This window comes from Rhagoletis pomonella, unplaced genomic scaffold (assembly GCF_013731165.1).
Source record: "Rhagoletis pomonella isolate Grant_MI unplaced genomic scaffold, Rhpom_1.0 Rhpom_scaffold_00004, whole genome shotgun sequence".
NCBI classification, from domain to species: Eukaryota; Metazoa; Arthropoda; class Insecta; order Diptera; family Tephritidae; genus Rhagoletis; species Rhagoletis pomonella.
Genome location: NW_023458558.1, coordinates 42,081,368 through 42,102,180, shown reverse-complemented (window position 1 = coordinate 42,102,180; position 20,813 = coordinate 42,081,368). Strand labels below are relative to the sequence as shown.

The 20,813-nt window shown below is 33.9% G+C and overlaps 1 protein-coding gene across 3 annotated transcripts in view; it reads left to right on the top strand.

Moving 5' to 3' along the window:
* The window catches only part of LOC118737574 (phosphofurin acidic cluster sorting protein 2), a 153,554-nt gene that overhangs the window by 113,569 nt on the left and 19,172 nt on the right, over positions 1 to 20,813 (top strand). For all 3 annotated transcript variants that reach the window (XM_036468156.1, XM_036468158.1, XM_036468157.1), the window contains exon 5: positions 16,623 to 16,879. In XM_036468156.1, the coding sequence (XP_036324049.1) occupies positions 16,623 to 16,879 (257 nt within the window). The remainder of the gene's footprint in view (positions 1 to 16,622; positions 16,880 to 20,813) is intronic.

Genomic DNA, 20,813 nt, shown 5'->3' with positions numbered 1-20,813 from the left:
ACTCATTTTATATGAAAGAAAATGCACAACAACGTCAGCAAAAAAAAAATTATTAAAAATCAACGCGATTATTTATCGTCTTGAAATTTGCACTTTCACCTACTAAAATTTAATGAGCTATAAAACTGCATACCCAGGATTTGTCTAAAATTCTGAATAAAAGTTTAAAAGTTTTGGCTGAAAATGTTAAAGTTTGTTGAATTTTCATAATTTTTGTACGAAGTTTGAAATGTGGATTGTTGTGGCGCTCATTAGGCAAAGTGCTAGACTTTTATAAAAAAAAAAAAAATATATGAATCAAACTGGCAGCGCTTGGGGCAACGTCGCTCGTAGTTGCATAATTTTGAAATGAAATAATCAAAAACAAACACCACGGATTAATTCAATATATAACAAAGTGGCTTTATTAGTCAAATTGGTGAAATGTGTATTGTGATTTTTGGTGTACAATATTACCTTGAGAAATACGCAGGAGTAGTGTAGTGGCTGGATCGCTTCCGGTGTGTTCGAAGTGCTCGATAGAAGTGGCCGAGCTCTTTTTTAATAGAAATAAGTTTACCCGCTAAGCAGCCAACTTAACGAAAATTTATTGAACGGAAAAGGACATTCATATGTATTTACTAACGGCGTATCAGTTATTTGGTCATATACATATATACACATTTATGTGAGTGTGTGGATATGCTCGGTTGCATGAAAGTGAATTTTCACATTAGGGTGGTTCACCCATACATGTAACGTAAGTTTCACTTGTACTGTGTGACCCAGGCGCACTTACATACAAGTGATATTAGTCGCATGTTCCTTTGCGATTGCGCCCGGAGTAGTAGCATTTTTTACATGGTACCACTCGTTCCTTAAATTTTGTAACTGCGCTACAGTGAAGCATACAAAAATGAATTTCACTGTATTGGACGAAAGTTTCAAGTTCTTAAGTCCAAATATGACTCAAGATATTATTGATTAAGATTCTTTTGGAAAAATAATGTTGGTGAAGTCAATATTTTTGTGTGTGCTGATTTTCGCAGACTAACTTAATTAACTAATTAATACATATTAGTTCTATTTTTTACGCGAAAGTTTGTAATAAGTAGTTCGTAGCAATTGTATTACTGGCAAGATCCTGGATATTGTTTTTTTTTTACTGGAGTATACATGAACGGAGATTATTTATGTGAACAAACCTGTTGTATGAAATTAAGTTATTAATTCACCGCTGACAACAAGAATAGCGTGCAAAAAGTTGCTGAGTGTAGATGAAACGAACAACACTAAAAAGGGATTTAAAAAAAATCGCGTCGACGCAAGTTTCCGTGTGTTAAGCGCCGTCCCACAGCTCTAGTCCCATTATTCCATCCTCTTATTCTAATTTCGCTATAACACTTCTTGTTGTTTTTTTTTCATTCATATATTTTCCGTAGGGCTGTGCGATTATTCGATTACTCGAGCAAGTTGGTTAATCAATTATTCAGTTAATCAATTACTCGAGTAATCAAGATTTTGATTACTCAAAACGATGATTAATCGAGTTACTTGAAATATGATTACTCAAAAAAAATAATTTTGCTCGTTAAAAGAGTTTGCTTTGGAAAATGCTTATTTTCTTTTTTACATTTTGTATATGAAAAAAAAATTTTCGTTTTAATTTTTGAAAACAGAAACGTTTTTTTAAAAGTATCTAGGAACTTTAACTACTTTATACATATGTATGTAAAGAGTTGAAATGTTGATTACTCATTTTACTCGAAATGTTGATTAACCATAAAGCAAATTACTCAACTATTTTTGTTTTTGGTTAATCAAAAATCTTGATTACTCGAGTAACTGAACTTTTGAGTAATCATAACTTCTAATTAATCGAATAACTGAGTTATTTACTTTATGATTAATTAAAATTTTGAGTAATCAATTAATCGCACAGCCCTAATTTTCCGATTATATTTTTTGCCAAAATCGATAACAACAAAATGCTTAAGTACATGAATTTAAAAGAGCGAAAAATTAAGGAATTAACAAGCGTTTTGCGTGTATATTGTGTATTTATGTTTGTATACAATATTTAGGATTGCCAACACTTTCTAAGCCATTTATGGTACTTTTTGAAAAAAAAAATCTGAAAAAAATATTATACACTTCAAATACATATACTACTTTATTTAAAAGAAAAGGTAAAAACGCTTTTACATATTATACATATTTTTTTTCTTATGATTTTTTTTTATAAAAAATCTATTCCTTTGAAATAATTATATGCTTTATCGCAATCAATATTTAAATTAATATAAATCAAAAGCTCATTTTCTATTAGTGAGGTAGTCGTTTTGTTTCTCTAATTTCGCCATTTCACATTCATAATGGAAAAACTGTTTCTGTGATGCTGGAGTAAAGAGCAGAAATGAAAAAAATGTTTTAAATTTGGTAATTAATTGTAAGTATTTTCACAAATGTTGCATTATTTTATCTGTGGTTCTATTAGTAATCTCAATATGACCTCTTATTTTAAAGAATATTTATTTTAATATTTTTATTTCAGTATAAAGCGCATGCATTTTAATAACAAAAATTTTCTTGCTGAAATACTGAAATACATTTATATTTATAATTGAAGAAATATTAGTATTTTTGCATACTATATTTTTTCAAACAGTATATAGTACGCAGACCGAAAAAATAGTACAATACTATATATTATAGTATGGTTGGCAACCCTAACTTTACTACTATACTACACGCATCAAAGACGAATATTTTATATTTAATCTCTCACCGCACATTTTCCCTTTTCCAGCAGGCCTCATTCTCTGAATGAAAATAGAAAAATCTATATGTAAACACGTGTAAATTTGGCAAATTGCCAGTGGTCTTTGGTACTACATGACAGCCTAAGGGTCAATGTGACCACAATCTTTTAAACTGTAGTTAAATTTACATATATATACACATATGAATGTATGTAGAATGTAACAAAAGTGTATTTACCACGCTCGGGCATTTACTCGTACATAACTACATATGTTTTTCAGCTACCTAAATGCCATATATGTATTTAGCCTGCTTAGCAATCATGCAACAAAAATTATTGCATTAAAATCGTTGCCAAGCCAGTTACACTGTGCAAAATTTATTGCAAACGGCAATGTCTCAGGAAATTTAATATAGAATTAATATATTCATTGCCACACAATAACTCGCTTACTAATTTTTTCTCTTCACTTTATTCATTAACTTGGTGGGCACCCACGTATTCTTTTGCCAAGTAAATCATTCATTCCTTCATTAATTTTCCATTTCATTTCGTGTTCACTTGTTATTGTTTATTTTATTTTTTCCTTTTTTACCACTATAATAACTCATAACACTCCTTTGTCACCTCGCCTTGCTCCATTTTAATTTTTATATTTTGTGTGTGTGTGTGTTTTTTCAAGCTTTTGTTGTGGCATTGCTGCATTTTCGGCGTCGTTTTTGGGTTGTTTGGGGTTAGTGGGTTTGCCGGTTGGCAACAGATTACTGCTGTGTTGCGTTGGTGACCGCGTCCTCATTTCATTTTCACTTTCGGTTGCTGTTTGTTGCTTGGCTTTTATACATTGGTCATATATAATTATTTGTTATTAAAGTTTACCGACACTTATTTTTAACCGCTTTAATATTTTTTTGGTTGCTTTGTTGCGTATTTCTTATTTTTATTGGTTTGTGTGGGTATGTTTTTATTAGTTTTCCGCTGTGAAAGGCTTCTCCTATTCACTGCTATGTCTTCTTTGTTACCTCTGTGCAAATTTAGATGATTATAATAGATTTTGTAATAAGTACATATGTAGTATTGCATACAAGCCATACATACATAAATATATATGTATGTATATTTACAAAAAAATGCTTAGAAACTGGGATGGTATTGGTTTAATTAAATAAATGTGAAATAATGGTTGAAACCTCATAAAATTGAGAAGATGGGAGAGATGTATACTCCTAAAGATATATTACCAGAAAATACTGAAAATTCGTTTCAGATAATAATAAATAAATAAAATTTTTAAAGTTCCATAAATTGCCTTTATTTACATAATAATAATAATAGATTGGCGCTTACACATATGTTAGTGTTTGGCCGAGCTTCTCCTCCGATTTGTGGCGTGCGCCTTGATGTTGTCACACAAAGCGGAGGGACCTACAGTTTTACGCCGACTCCGAACGGTGATTGTATTTTTATGAGAAGCTGTTTTTCATGGCAGAAATACACTCGGAGGTTTGCCATTGCCTGCCGAGGGACGACCGCTGTTAAGAAAAAACCTTTTTTCTATATTTTTGCGATGTTGCTTTGACCAGGGTTTGAACCCAGGTGCTGCGGAGTGGAAGCGCGCACTGCTTACCACTACACCACATAAAACCAACAAAAAACTCAAACATGTTTAACCGTCTTCAATAAAAGGCGGATATTGTCAATTCGTATGTAGGCCAAAACTGTATAGTTGTGAGGCTAAAGATTTCAATGTGTCTGCTACGGTTTTATCTCATTTGCGAATTTACGCATAGATTCTTGCACGATCACGCTCGGAAGGCATCTGAAAGACTAGCAAACATCTGGTGACTTCGGATGGTGGGGAAACCTTTCTATAAGTAAGTTTACTTACAAATCTCAATCAAAGTTCGTTTTTTAATCACCCCTTTTACACAGGCAAATCTGAGATTATTAGCCGCCAAATTTTTTGTGCTTGTTATTCTCACATCTCAAAGAGAAGTTAAGTTTCTTCTTTGTGCCGCCGTAATAACTTTTTTTCAGCTATGATAAGTAATTTATATACATTTATTTTAACTTAATATTTTATTAAAAATACCTTTACAAACCTCTTTTTCGCAAAAATAATGGATACGTTTAGGTTGGACATTGAAAAGTTATCGGTTACGATTAGATTAACGAGGGACGAATTTCGTACGGCAAATCTCTTTTTCTAATTACAGTTTAGGGAGTTAAGCTCGAAAACGAGGATAATCTACTTATATGTTGTTTTGAATATAAATTACGACTTTGCCTGGGTTTTCCTACGAAGAAAATGACCGCACGAGATTAGCATGTGCACTAGGATGGTTCAAAAAAGTTTGGAATGTTAACCTTTCACCCCCTAAGACTTTTTTAAATGAAAAAAAGAGAGTACCCGCATGCTTTTGTTAAAAAAATGATATTTAGAACTGCTTCAAAGCCTTTGAAGTTTGCCATGTATTTTATGTAAGTAAGTTGAACATCATTATTTTTCGATCGGAAAACTCGTTTCCTCTTTCCAATAATAATACCCAATTGTTGTTTTTTTATTTTTTTTAACTAACGAGTTTTCAGGGGTTCCCCAATGCATTTTTTGGGGTTTTTGGGGGACCTACAAAAAATAGTTAACATTTTTTTAAAAGTCTCCTGAACGTTTTGGCAAAGAAAAAAATGGGAACGAAAGTCAAAGGAAGTTTCTCTCGAATTTGGGAACTAAAGTCTCTGGAACTTTCTGATAGAACGGAACGGGAACAAATCTTCTCCGAATTGTACGCGAAGAATTGTAGCGAGAAGAAAATTTTTCTCATAGGATTCCATTAGTTTGAAATGTTTGAATATTAAAATTAATCAAGAAAGAACTGTAAGAGAATTATGCAAATAAAGTCAACGAAAGACTTAAAACACAAACTTTTCTTGCGCAGGAAATTTACAAATTTGTCGCTAATGATAAACGATCTGCAAGTTGAAATGATCCAGCTTTCCTCTGGCTTAGAGTTAATAATCCTGGTTCTTACTGAAACGATTTTTTATCTCCACACACATACGCCTCTCTCACTCTTAACGTTAAGTTCTCAAAACTTTTGTTCTCTAGCAGAAAGTTCCTCAGACTTTTGTTCTTATTTGATCCTCCTTGAAAACGTTATGGATATTTTATTTCTTATTTTGTTCTCATTGGAAACGTTCCCGAAAGTTTCGTTCTCTACGGAAACGTTCTCGAACCTATTGTTCTCATTTTGTTCCCATTCAAACTGCTCTCAATGCTTTTGCTCACGTTTGGCTCTTTTGGGGGAACGTTCTTGACATTATATTTTCTTCTCGTGCAGAACTAAACCAAAACTGGGACTTCTTCTCGGTCCTTGATTTATTTTAGTGTGAAGGCTGCCGCGTGTGCTGCATGCTACAGGATTGTGGAACGCCTCCAATGACACTGTGCGAAATTTTATAACCCCCCGACGTAAACAGTGTTTCATTAGTGTGATATTGAAGGATGAAAACGTTTTACACAAACTTTTCGGTTCATCATGATGTGATTTTTTACTAAAAATGACAATCTGCTAAGGAAGAACTCGAAAGATAACTCGATTATACTTAATTTTTCATACAGTAATATTTCTGAATATGTAAAAGTAAAACCCGTCGACATTTGAGACCAGAAATCTTCGCCCACAAATATTTCATTTAAGCTTTGACATTTCATGCAGTTAAATTCAGCTGCTGCAGTAATAGTTTCTCACCTTTTGTTTAATTCTTCTGTTATTTAGTCTAAGCAAATTTGTTCTTCTCCTTTTTTTTTTGTGCAGGAATTAAATCATTTGTCCTTGTTCGAGATAATCGCTGGTGAGCTTTTCAAACAATAGCATATACATTTTTTGCGGCATCTACTGATACAGCCATATAAAATGGTATTTTCACAAGCTGCTACACCTCTTGTCATAAATACGAGTAGTATGCCCGCCCCCTTCCTTGCTACAAGTTATGTATAGCAACAGTAGCTGTGATCGTGGGTAAGAGTGCACTCATGAATTTGTCCTTCACTGCTTGACTTGGCTTTTAGATGACTGGATGGACGTGCACACGCCCACCCCTGCTGTGTGTGTGTGTGTGTGTGGGGTGACGATGAAATAGGTCCATTGTTGTCGTTGGGCGCTTGCATAGGTGCTGGGTTTTATGACGCTTAACGGTGCTCGTTTTCAAGTGTTTAATGACGAAATGCGTAAATTGTGTCAAGCTGTTTTGTCGTTGTGTTGCGGTTGCGAAGGACGTTATGGAGGAGGCCAAGGAACGGCAGCTGCCGGTAATGGTAGTGATAGTAGCAGTGGCGGTTGCTTGCATGAGCAGCTGTGGTCAAAATGTATGTACCTACGTATTTTTTCAAATACTTAATTCTTGACTTTCTATTTTTAGCTCTTGCTACTATTTTTGCTCGCTTGTGGCGAATTTGCATTGTGTTTTTATGCATGTTTTCGCACTTGTTTGCTTTCATTTTTGTTGGTTATTTTGTGGTTTAGGTTTTAAAGATTTTGTTTTTGTCACTTGTACCTACTTTTGTTTTTCTTTTTTTTTTTGGTTGCGGCCTGCTGCACTGAAATCTGTTCAGCATTGCCTTGAATGTGACATATGTACATATAACTGAAAAATAACAAAAAAGAAGTCACTGCATACAAATTTTTATAAGGGTTTATTGTTTTTTTTTAATGCCAATTCTTTCGATTGTCACTCTTTAAGGTGGCACTTCTGACTTGGCTTAAATTGTCTGACAGCCAGTTGAGGATGAGGTGTGAAGTTTTTAAATGTCAGCGCGCAAATTAATTATAATTTACTATGAGATTTGCGATGTTTATACTTTCATTTAAGTGAGTCAGCGTACTGCTTGAAATTTCGTAAAGAAATGCTAATTAAGAAGATAAACTTTTCTTATGAAATATCTTTAAATAAAAAGTTTACGCATCAGCGTACATCAATTAGTATACATACGTAATTATTTTACATTCTACCTCCTCGCTCTCTCTCTCTTTCTTTTCTCTTTAGAAAATAATGTTACTCATACCACACGCTGCGCTGCGCCGCACTTGCCTGCCAAAATTGCTTGTATTCTTTGTGAAAAAAAAACTTAAAAGTGAAATTAAAGAAGATACTTTCTTGCGAAATTCCCATGACTCACGTAGGCAAATAAATCTTAACGCTTCGTAAACATTGCATATGCAAAAATTGAGAGGAAGGTGTATCTGCACATACCCAACAAAGCAAGAAAATGTTAAATACAAATCGGACAATATTTCAATATCTAGAGTTTATAAAATAAAAAATGTAAATGTTGTAAGTGCGCTTTTACACACACACACACACACATAAGTTTGTATATATAGATATGTGCATTAGGGTACACAAGCAAAAAAAGCAATCGAGACTAAAATTTGTCTGTGATATCTGTGACTGTGGTACTACCGATTGAAGGTGTGAGACTGAAAAAAGTCACTTATTTGTTTTTTAAGGACCACCCTAATGTAAATATGTGAGCTATGCCGATTTGAAAATAGTACAAAAATCTCATTATTTTGATTCTGTATAATTTTTAAAAATTTTTACTTAGACCTTTTATGCTTAAACTCCTTAATCATCAGAAGTGATTTTTTAGAAAAAATATTTTTAAGAACTAATTTTATTTGTAAAAATTTCGATTTTCTGAGGTATTTTCAAATGGGTTCAGCTCGCGTAAATCTGCATATTTTTACGAAATATTTTGGCAGCAGGTTTAAAATATAATACGTTTTATAATACCGGTGAAAAACCACTACCGATTTTTTGTATGGAAAGTAATGCGCCCTAATGTGCATCCATACTTTGTTATGTATATATGTATGTATATGCAAAGTAAACCTACCGTTTCAGTTTTACAGCTTGGCATCCTTTAAGTCGTCATGATTTCCCTTGAGCATCAAAGTATTCTCTCTGTTTTCGTACACCCATTGTCATCATCATCCTTGCTAACCAAATCATACATTTTCCCATTCAAAATGAATTCATCAAACTGTTTATCTTCGCTGCATATTTGCTACAATTTTCACTATTGATTTTATCAAATTGAATTTTGTGCTCATATTCCTCTTAGCATTTGTATCCTACAAAGTGCATTTTACGCATTTCGTAAGTATTTCTGGCAACTTGGCAAAGCATGAATTGGTATTCCTAAAATGTTTGTATACAATTTACAATATACATTTTCGGTGAAATCTTGCTTGGGAATGTAAGTGCATATAGTATAAGTCACAACGGCAGCAGTCAAACAAAAAATTTACGTCAGAGAGTGCTGGCAAAAATGACTTTTGCTAATGATAAAGCTTCGCAGGGACCCTGTTTTATTTCGGTCCTATTTAGCAACTTCGTACTATAGCAAACTTGCGTCCATGGTCTTCAGGATTGCAAATACCTCAGCCTGAAAGAGCGAAGCATACTCCCCAAGAGAAAAGTGAAGCTTATCCCCTTTAACTTCGATAAGCATCCCAGATCAGGGCCCAGAGTCAGTTTTGGAGCCATCAGTGAAAACTCTTGTGAACAAGCTTGTCATATTTAAAATTTCAAATTTTTGTATGTTTATTGTTGACTAGCAAATATCCGAGGTGCTGCACTGCGCCGTAAAATTGCTTTTGTGCTGTTTGATACCCGTAGGGTAATATTTCATTTATTTTACCAATTTAATATAGTCAAAATTTTCAAACAGGTGGCAACCCTCCTCGAAAAATATTTTCGCAGTAAACTTTCCTAAACCTCTTCAGTTTGATACCCATTTTGCAATATTCAATTTATCTTATCAATTAAATTGAATTAAGGCTTTCATACATGTGGCAACCTTCAACAAAAATATTTTTGGAATGTAAGCCTTCTTAAACCCCCTTGGTTTTGGCAGCCATATTTTTACCTTTTTTTTAGGCCGATTGTGCTGCCTTTTATACTATATACTGGTTATGTAAGCTGAAATATTTTTGCCAAAAATGGTATCGTTACGTGGCGCCAGGGTCGAGGTATTTTGAAAAACCGTATTTTACTCTGATTTGTTTCACATTTGGCATATTAAGTTGAAACGTAATAAGACAAAAAATGGAACCGCTGGTGGTGCTGATGTCAAAATAAAAAGTACACTGAGGGAAAAAATATTAAAATCAAATAGAAACGTAATTGATCTTACTATAAACGTCAACGAAAGTACTGTATATTGGTAAATATTCAATTTAATTACGCGCATATTAAAATGACCGCTTTCGTTCTGAAAAAGCATCCGTGAAGTGAATAATCAAGACAAAAACTAAAAAAAAAAAATATTTAACTTGCATGTTGCCTGCAGTGGAATTCGAACCCTGACCATCTCTGGATATCAACAAATTATGGCATGTATCTTTGCGCACTCAGCTACACCCAGGCATATAAATTTGATTTCAAATGTTGAATATCCATCAACACCACATGTACTATGTATGAGTGTGTGTGTTGTCACCGCTCTCAGAGCGGCGCTCTGCATGCTTGGGGTGCGTATGCACACTCATATGTATATATACTCAGATGTGAACAGTCAAATGCGTGCGTAATAAATTTTGTATGAAAATATTATTTTTAAATTCGAGCATTTTTATACGATAATCAAATATAAAGTATTCATTTTTACTATGCATTATTTGCCTCAGTGTACGTTCGACATAAAATACATGTTTTCTTCCCGTCGAAAATTCTTTCAAAAACAATATTAAAAAAACTGTTTCAATGGAAATTTTAGAAACGTAACGCTTGGTAACGACACGGCAGATAATTAAACATAAAGCAGAAAATAACCATATTTACATATTTCTATGATTGTATGTACATATGTATGGCTACTTACCCTTTAGGAAGTGAGAGCATTCCGCCATTCATGACGAAAACATTCCGCAGAATCAAAGAAACATTACTCTTTGTTGGACAATCTATTTCTTTTTAAGACACGATGCCATTGGGGAAAAGTATCCCCGCTTGCTGATAGCAGGATGTATAGAGAAACGTACAAAGCTACTCATAAAATGAATGCGACATCCCTATGGAAACAAGGACTTTTCACGAGAAGTGATAAGGAATGTTGGACTTTATGTATTTCCAATCGAAATTTTTACTCAAATAAGGAATATTTTCATTTTACTGCCAAGTTATAAGCCTTCCCCATTTTCCAAGGGGGTATGTTGTTATGCAGTATAAATATGCATATACAATGTATATTATATATATGTACATACATATGCCTGTAAGAAGGCATTAATGACTTTTGCTGATGAGCTGCGTTGCAATCCTATATATATATATAAATATAATCAAATCGATGAATAATTCTCACACCAACGTATTTTGATTCTTCGGTGGTTACAACAGAAGCAATGATAATGTAAATAATGTGAAATGGGAAAACGCAATGGCCGTAGCGTCTGTGGTGTACGTGTGGTAGAGTGAGTCAGGGGCGCATGGTGTGTGGCATTCTGACAGCCATCAGTCTCAAAAATTGTTCTTGGCTACTGCAGATTTTTTAGTTCTCAACAATTTAATAAAATAAATTCGTGCCTAAATCCAATACATATGTACATAACTAAACAATTTCTTATATACGAAGATACATATAAGAGACGAACGCGGGACTAACTATTCAATCCCAATCCCGCCCATTCCGACATAAAATTTTTAGGTTCCGCACTGGCCCATTCCGATATTTTTCAGATTTGGACCGCGAGTACCGAGGGTCCCATTATCTATTACTAAATAAAATTTATATGGCTTTCAAATTAATTTTAAATGAGTACTACACAAGTATTTACTTGAATACTTTTTTCTCGAATACGCTAGATACTTTCGTCCTCTGGTTATTCTGTTTTGCTTGCGATTCTTTTTTGAATGAATCTAATATTAAAAAGTGCTAATTTTCTACGACATTTTTAAGGAAGATTTTCGAAGTTATGGGTTTTATGGGGAGTGTCGTCAAATGATTTTTTTCCGTTCCGCTTGCAAATTTCTAAAGACCTACCCAAGCACATTTTTTTTTTAAGATTTAATTGTGATGCAGAAAAGTTCTTAGAGCGGATAGGATGTACAGTCAGCGTCAAAAATATGCATACCCTTACATTTTGACTATTTTTTTTATTTATTTTTTACATGCTAAATTTTTCTTATGTTTTTATAAAAATGAAGTGCATTCAACAGTAAAAACCACAAGAAACATTTTTTTTCCTAATTTCATATAGAGTCGGGAAAATGTTAGAAATACGAAGAAATTTTCATAAAAGTTTAGTTATTTTTCCTAGGAAACGTACGTTTGAGTATCTATTTGTGTATTTAGCCCATTAAATATGAATTGAGATTTTTTTGAGAATTTTTTTTCCGAGCTTATTGCGCTTTTTATTACAGCTTTATCTTAGACGATATCGTACAATAACATTATACGCCTGTTTTTTATCAATGCTCTGCAAATATGCATTTCGCACGTTCACGCTACTTATAATTCTCATAAATTTTATACACAATGCGCGTGTACAGGAACAAGGCAACAGACATGCGTGAGTCTTTTGTTAATTTATAATACAAATGTATTATCAAATGTATGTATGTATGTATGTATACATCAGAACCCTACATGAGTAGGTTACGTATGGTACGATTACGTTAATTTCCTCGATGCGAAAGTGGCAGTATCTGCAATCATTTTAGATCAAAATTTCATCTAATCTTAAACACAGATTAGGTACTTCGACATTACACGATCAAGAACTTGAACATAAACTTGATATCAGTTTTTGCTTTCAAGTCGTGGGGCAACTTAATAGTCAAGTCAGTCTGTTCCCGTGCTTCGGAATTTAGTCAATAATAGACGGGAAGATATTACTGCAAGTAAATATTATAAATATGTGCATGGAAACGAGACGAAAATTGTAAGTTGTTGTTTTGATGACGGCTTCTTAAAAGTAAAATTGACTATCAAGTTGCGTGCAGCCTGCGTCAGAGCAGCCAATTCAAATGAATTTTGACAAACGATATGTGTGATCACTTAGTCTGCGTGTGTTTTTCTGCACGCGTTACACTGCGCATCGTAATTATTCGTTATTAACAAGAATGATAAAATACCAAATATACAGCGGAATAGCGGAGATGAAAAAGAAAGGAAAAAAAATCATCGGTTGCCATTTGTAAACAAATCATAATATTGTTCATATGTATACTTTTTGAGCATAAAATTTACGATAGGTTAGGTTACCTTGATTGTTCTAATCCAGCACATGAAAGGCCACACTTAGGTTGTCATGGGCCCATTGTGATACCATATTAGGGACTCCTTGCGGCCCTCATATAACCATACGAAGGATACAAAATCGTAGATACAAGCCTAGTACAGTTCAGCCAGACATTAAAAAGAAGAGAAAGCGGGACAGTGGCATAGGTAATGTCCACGATTTCAATTTCCTCCACATCATGGCAGCTACGAAAGTAATCGTTTGACTGCATACCCATTCTAAATAATAGTGTTAGTTCCCATCAGCCAGTGAGAACTTCAATTACATGTCGGAGCAGTGGTCGCCCCGAGCAGCACTTATGTATGTTAGGCAGATAGAAAAATAGATATATCGAAGACAAATTTAATATTAGGCACAGAAAGATCGAAGCGAAGAAGAATACGCCAAGGTAGTAGAATTTAGTTAGTTTTGTATTCCGTTTTTCCAGATCAGGCCATTTTCCAAATTTTTACGAAAACCAGTTTAAACTTTAACAAGGAAAAAATGAAACAAATAACGATTCTTTTGTAATTTTTTTCATTCGTATTTTGCAAAAAAAGCAAGCTGCTAACGATAAAAACAATTTTGAATGGTCAAATGAAAATGTGCACTTATCGCTTTTGTAAAATACGAGCAGAAAATATATAATGTTACTCATACGCCATATGGTACATGGCCTTACTCGTACACACTCGTACATAACGTACGAGTAACCTTTTTCATGTTAAAGTTTGGGAAAATGACCTGATCTAGAAAAATGGTGTACAGATTCGTAATCTACGACCCAAAATTAAATTACGTGTGTCGGCGTTTTTTTTTTGTGTAATATTAGCTTCCCTACAGTGTTATTGGAAACTATCTATGAGCGCGAACTTACCACGGACGTGGATGACGTCACAGAAACAGCTGATTCTTTCGCCAAGGATAAAGTAGCGTTACCGCTGAATGAGCCACCTTTGTCTTCTCTACATCGTGGTTTATTAATATACTACTTAAATACTTGTACAGGCCTCTGATATATGTATATGAATGTATGCACATTTGAGTGCCTCACAAAAAAATATGTTAGGATTTATCCACCGGAATTATAAAATTTATGATATTTGAAGACTTCCGCTAAAATATTCCGAAAAATATTGAGATTTACGTGAACTGAGCCGATTTGAAAACACCTCCAAAAATCTCATTACATATTTAGATTCCGTTGAAGAAACTTTTAAGCATTCTCATGCAGACTTTGTAAGTTTAAACTCTTCTATCTTCTGAGGTGGTTTTTGAAAAAAAAAAAAAATGTTTAGTTAATTGTATTAATAAAAATAAATAGATTTTTTTTGAGGTTTTTTTCAAATCAGTGCAGTTCACGTAAATCTTAGTATTTTTCTGAAATATTTGGCGGCTTTCATGTTATAGAATAAATGTTATAGTTCCGACGCAAAACAGTAATTTTTTTGTTTTGTACGGTGACTGATGCACTCTAATGTACATATGTACGTGAAAGAAATTTTACGGCATTCTGCTCATGATAGACATTTCATGTGTTAAACACTATGTAATACAAGCGTAACGCTTAGCTGTTGCTGAGCAGCGAACGTAAAAAAATAGTGAGCAAGGTAGACGCCACACGCTACAATTGCGGCCAGTCAGCTGTCAACAAGTGCTCAGTTCGCTTATGTGCTATGAATAGCCGGTGCTGGCAATCCACAGTTTTATACATATTCTTCATTGTGCATAGGTGCTTATGTACATACCTATATACTAAGTATAGAAACATGTAGACATGTATGTATGGTATACCATTCTGCAGATACATCAATTTATTTATTTTTTTGACAGCCATGAAAGTTCATATGTACTATGAATAGCATGGCGTATGCGACATTTTGCCGCAGTTTTGACGTTCAGCTCTTTCCGCTTTGTTTTCATTGTTGAGAATGCATGAATATTATTATTCGCTTGGTCTGTATATCTGCTCAATATTTATGACCATATTTCCAACATAAGTCTATTGTATCTTCACTGGTTGTTTTATGAAGCGTAAACGTGAATGTAATTATACGCAAGTGCTTAAACAAAAGTATGCACATTAGGGCGGGTCAAATTGTATGGGAGATTTTTTTTTTTACTATGCGCGTATAGCACAGACGGGTTCTACGTGTAATTCTAGACAAATTTGCCCAAGAAACTATGGCTGTAAAATCAATTTGGAGTTTGTTAAATTGCGGAAATAGGTTTCTTAACATTTAAATTTTATATAAAACATTCTTTAGGAGGTTTTTTGGTATGAGGAATCCATTTCTGCACTCATTGTAATTTCCACCCGAGGGAACAACAGTGAAAGTTTTTCATATTTTCTTCGAATCATATTTTCGCAATTTGGTAAACTCCAAATTGATTTTAGACCCATGGTTTCTCCGGCAACATATATCCACATCACTTATTTACAATTAAACGTACATAGAATCCTCCTATGCTATACGCACATATTAAACAAATTTGCCCGCCCTAATGCACATAGTACATTCAAACTTGTTCAGTATGTATATATATTCGTGCGTTGACTGCATTGAGAGTCGATAAAAAAATGCCACTTCTTGTCTGCGGACTGAGCACACATATATGACTAGATCGCAATTAATGGGCTGTAGCTAGTGATTACTCACTGCTTACAACTCGGCCCTTACTACGCTCAAATTGGCCAAGTGCTCGCGTGTGAAAGAGAGTTGGCCCGGCTGAGGAAAAACGAATGTTGACTACGCGAAACAGCAGTGTTTGGCAGCAGCACTGTTGTTGACTTCTTGCGAGCAACCGATAGGGAACAGTAGAAATTCGACTACTCGAGAGATATCACATTCAAGCGGAACAAACTGTTCGTGTGTATTAACAATCGCATAACCTACCTAACGTTGGTAGCGTAGTTGTGAAACAAGCGTGTGATCGCCCGCAAATTTTAATTTCGATCGACGAAACAATTTAAGACAAATTAAAAATAATAAAACAATACAGTAGTTAAGGCAGTGTGGTGCTTATAATTAAGGAAAATTAAATATCTGCGCAATTAATTGCGAAATCGTTTTTAAGAACGTTATTTAAACACTTGAAAGTACATTAAAAATTATAAGTATATACACACCTTTATCTGTTAAATTAAATACATATATTTATTTTAATAAAAAGTGCATATATCAGTGTCAGAATTAAAAAGATGATAAAGAATAATCTCAGTATCAAGTACATAACGGCAAAAAATCTTATCTGCTGCCTTTCACGCTGGTGATCTGCTGGTAGTAGTATCAGTGCAAAAAAACAACCGCATTTCTTGAGTGCTTAATTTCCTTATTCCTCTCAACTCTTGCCCTACTTGTGGCAAACAATGCAGAATTTACGCATTCAAATCAATAACAATAGCAACACAAACAATGTTCAAGCCACAAACAAAAGACGAACGTTGCGAAAATTGATGAATTTAACTCATAATCTTAAGCACAGTAATAATAACAATAGTAATAATAATAATAATAAAACGAACCATAATCAAAATCCCAATCAACAAATCACCGCAAATCACTCACACATGCACAATCATAATTATCGTATAGATCGTGTTGCCGAATACTCTGACGAGGACGAAGAAGGCGAATTTAGTTCTGGTGAATTCAACGATGAGGCCACCGATCTCGGCATACCCGGCTACGATCCTAAGCGTGATTATAATCCCAGCAAACACGACATGCGAAAATATCGTAAATTACAACGCTCCGAGGTGGAAGACGTTGCACTAGGCGCTAACCCAGTGGATAGTGACAGTGAATTCGAGATGAAGGACAAGAGCTCGTCACGAGCGAAGATCAGTCGGGTGAGTACTTGAATATTTACTATATGTGCACATATAACTGCATATGTACATATATGCATTGTTGTATTTATTTATGTAATTAGTTGAACAAGATTGGGACAAATGTTGTTTATGCATTTATCTAACTTGAGGAATGCAAGCGAAGAATTGTTGGCGAAAAATATGTTGAGCAAAACAAATTTAGAAATCCCCAAGTTTTTATATACAGTATATATCTGTAATGTATGTAGATATGTTCTACATCAGACAGATATAATAAATACTTAGCGAATGATTAAAAAAACACCTAAAAAAACAATCATTCGATTATAAATACGAGTTAGCACAGAGCATAAATACATGCAAATTGCCCAGATACAAAAAAAAAAATATCTAAATATGCTAAACAAGGCAGCTTAGTGGGGTCAATGCCAATTTTTAACACGCCAATCAAGTTGAGTGTTTTGTTTGCCGCCGCTCATGCGACGTACATTATGAAAATTTTTGTTAGCTATCTTGCGCTGAAATTATGAACAAGATTTTTAAAAATAGCACAATGTTTAGAAAAGAATATTTGCTTAATTTATTTATAATAATATAACATTTCGTGCAGCATTTTTATCAGGAAAATGAAATGAATTGCAGACAAACTGAGGAAGTTACCTTGGCTATCAGGTTATTTAAGTACAAACAAAAACACATACATAGCTAAACAAGCCGAAATTTATCATTAAAATTAAACAAAAGCATTTTTTTTGGGCATTGTTAAACCTCTGCCAAAGGCATCTTATCAGTTCTGAATTACAAGTATGTAGTGTATTTCTGGCGACATACTCTTCCAACTAGGTTGTCATAATGGAGTACTGTACCAGTTTTTTTTTTATTTCCGACATACATAGTGATTTTAAGTAGACTGAAACAGTTAGTTTAGAGTAGTTAGTATTATCAGCAATTACTTACTTAATCTTGCAATATACTTAAGAAATACTAATAAATACAGTGGCAGTTAGATAAGTTAGTAACTTTTTTAATTTGCGCGTAGTAAATTTAAATACAACACTGCTTCTATCAACAAACATCTGTTTGTAGAGTACATACAGTGAAATATTAAACCAGATACATGCTTTAATCCGGTGTTTGACAGTTATTGACATTGCAACCTCGTCAATGAAAAAAAGAAACTAATCTCGTTTGCCCTGCATTACTTCAGCTACGAACTGCCAAGCCTTCAAGCATGCGCTCCCAATTTAGGACCCTTCAACCACGGTTGCCATTTTCAATTTATTTTTTCGGACCAAAAATTGGATCAATTTTTATTACATCGGGAAGTTAATTAGAGTTTATTCCTCTTTATCAAGAAAATATGCCAATTCAGTTTTTATAACGATTTTTTTTTTATATTGCATCCAAAGTGAATTACAATTGTATATTATTAACATTATATTATTTAAAGTTTTAAGTTATAATTTGTTTCTTAACTGTGAGGCAGACTACAAAAATGTTATGAACTAAATCACACAATTCTCCAAAGGCCGCTTCACCCAATCCATTTTAAATCAAGCTTATACCATGTTCTGACCGACAACGAAAACACCTTGAAAACGAGTTTTGGGATTGTGGGCTGAAGGCTGTTCACACCGACTGTTGGTGTTTTCGTTGACATTTCTTTCATCCTTTGTTTACAGTTTTGCTACACAAAAACAAAACCAAAATACTTTTCCTTCAATTTCTTTTCATTCACAACCTTTTCTTCCATGCTTACTTTATTTCGGCCAGCCAATTAACAATAAATCCGAAATGACGTATTAAAGATGATAAAATATGGCTTCCACTTCGATAAATAATCGAAAAAACTAGTGCAGCACCAATTGGAATGATTTTACATGGACGAAAACACAAGTTTTAGGTCGAAAACCAGTTTTAGCAACGAAAACATGTTTTCGATGTCGGTCAAAACATGGTATTACTTGATCTCAAAAACGTTCTATATTGGTACAGTTTTTGAAGTTACCTTCACTCAGCCTCAATTTGCGAAATTGAAAGTCTGCATCATTTGCCAAAGCTAGAAATTGGTCGAGTAGCGGCAAAATTGATACATCAGTATCAAAAAGAACTTCATGTGGTGTAATAATTTCAAGATGTTTAATATCTTTTCGATTGAAATCGAATATCGTTTTCATGTGCTAAATGCTATGATTAAAGTTTTGCTAAATTTCCATATTTTTCACAGCCACTTTAATATTGGTCACCGAGTAATTGAAATTAGCAAGAAACCGCGATATTTTTTGAAGTGTGCTTTGACAGATAATTAGCCATGCCATATTTGAAGAACGATGGCAAGGCGAGTTCACAATTTTAGCAGGCGTTGCCAATCGGGTCTATGCTGAATATCGTCATCGTCGATGATCGTCAGCGCATCAGTAACATGGCTGACGATGGCGATATTCAACATAGGGTGGAATATTCATCAATTAAATAGAAAAAATTAAAAACGCGAAACTATTGCATGAAGTGAAAGGGTGATAACCTAACTAAAGGCTTGTGAAATGGACCATTTTAAAAAGAACGACAACCGTGCCTTCAACGTTTGCCTGATGTCGAAACTTGAAGAAAGGGCTTGGTCAGAGAAGACGGCATCACTTAAACAAATGTCTATCTAGGACCCTGAGAAATCTTATTATTTGGAAGGGATGCAAAATTTGGATAAAGTATTGAACTAAATGAATCGATCTTAAAGTGAACTATGTTGAAAAACAAAACGCTTTTTTGCGATGGAATTTTAATTGACATTGATTTTATAATGACACTTTTAAAAATATTGAGTTATAGTGCTCTTATAGACGACATCCAGGACGTCTTTAATGTGTCTGTTTGGCGGTTAGCACAAAATCTCCGGTTTGAATTGGATAGACGAAACTACGCCAACATTTTGATTTTTAACAAATTACAGCTCCAAACAGGAAAAGGCCGGGTTTCGACCAAAATCTGTTTTTTAAAATTGTAAAAAAAAAAATAGATTGGCGGACACTTTACTGCTTCGATCATTCTTTGAAGAATATACCTAAGAAGGTTGTATTGAAATTGCACAACAATCGGTTATCAACCATGCCTACATACATACATATGTACATACACATAGGCATTTCCAATCTGGCGTGAAGTAGAAATTTTATAAAGGTTTTTGACGTAGAATACGTCTTACGTTTCGATATGGAGGCTATGCTAAAATGTTGGAGTTGTAATTTTTAGAGTTTCACGAAAACGCTTGTTGCACGAGAACTAGTAAAGCGATTTCAAAGAAAGGTGTGGCGTTCCAAAGACAAAATTCCAAACCTAACGACAGATATATTTCTGTAAGTAACCGATTCCGGTGTCTGTCCTAGAAACAACGGTAAATATTAGCTTATTTTGGAGTAAATTTTGAGCCTTTCGGGTTATAGGTTCTTTGGAGCAGTAGAAATGTTATCGTGTACAAATTTTATATAAATTCAACAAATGTCTAGCATTTTAAGGCAAAAAATTGTTGAAAAAATTAGCAATTTTTATTATTACCGAAATTCTCGAAAACCGCTCAATTGATTTTGTTTTTGTTTTCCTTATCACAAATTCAAGATATTCAAAGAGAAGGAGACAAAAAGTATGTGTGTGTAGGTATTTCGGCTTTTGAGTAACAGATGGCGCAATATTTATAACTTAATCACAGCGTATGTATGTAAATACATGCATACGAACATATTTTGATCTAAGTTTGTGGATGTGAAACTGCAAACTTAAAATTTTAAATAAAAAGGGTAAAATTTTTGGGTGTAATTGTTAAGGTTTGTTGAACTTTTATGATTTTTTGTAAGAAGTTTGAAAGTGGATTTATGTGGTGCTTTTATACATTAAATAAACGAAAGAAAAATAACCAAAAGTGGTAAAAATGTCACTTAACTTAATCAGCGGGCCACAAGTG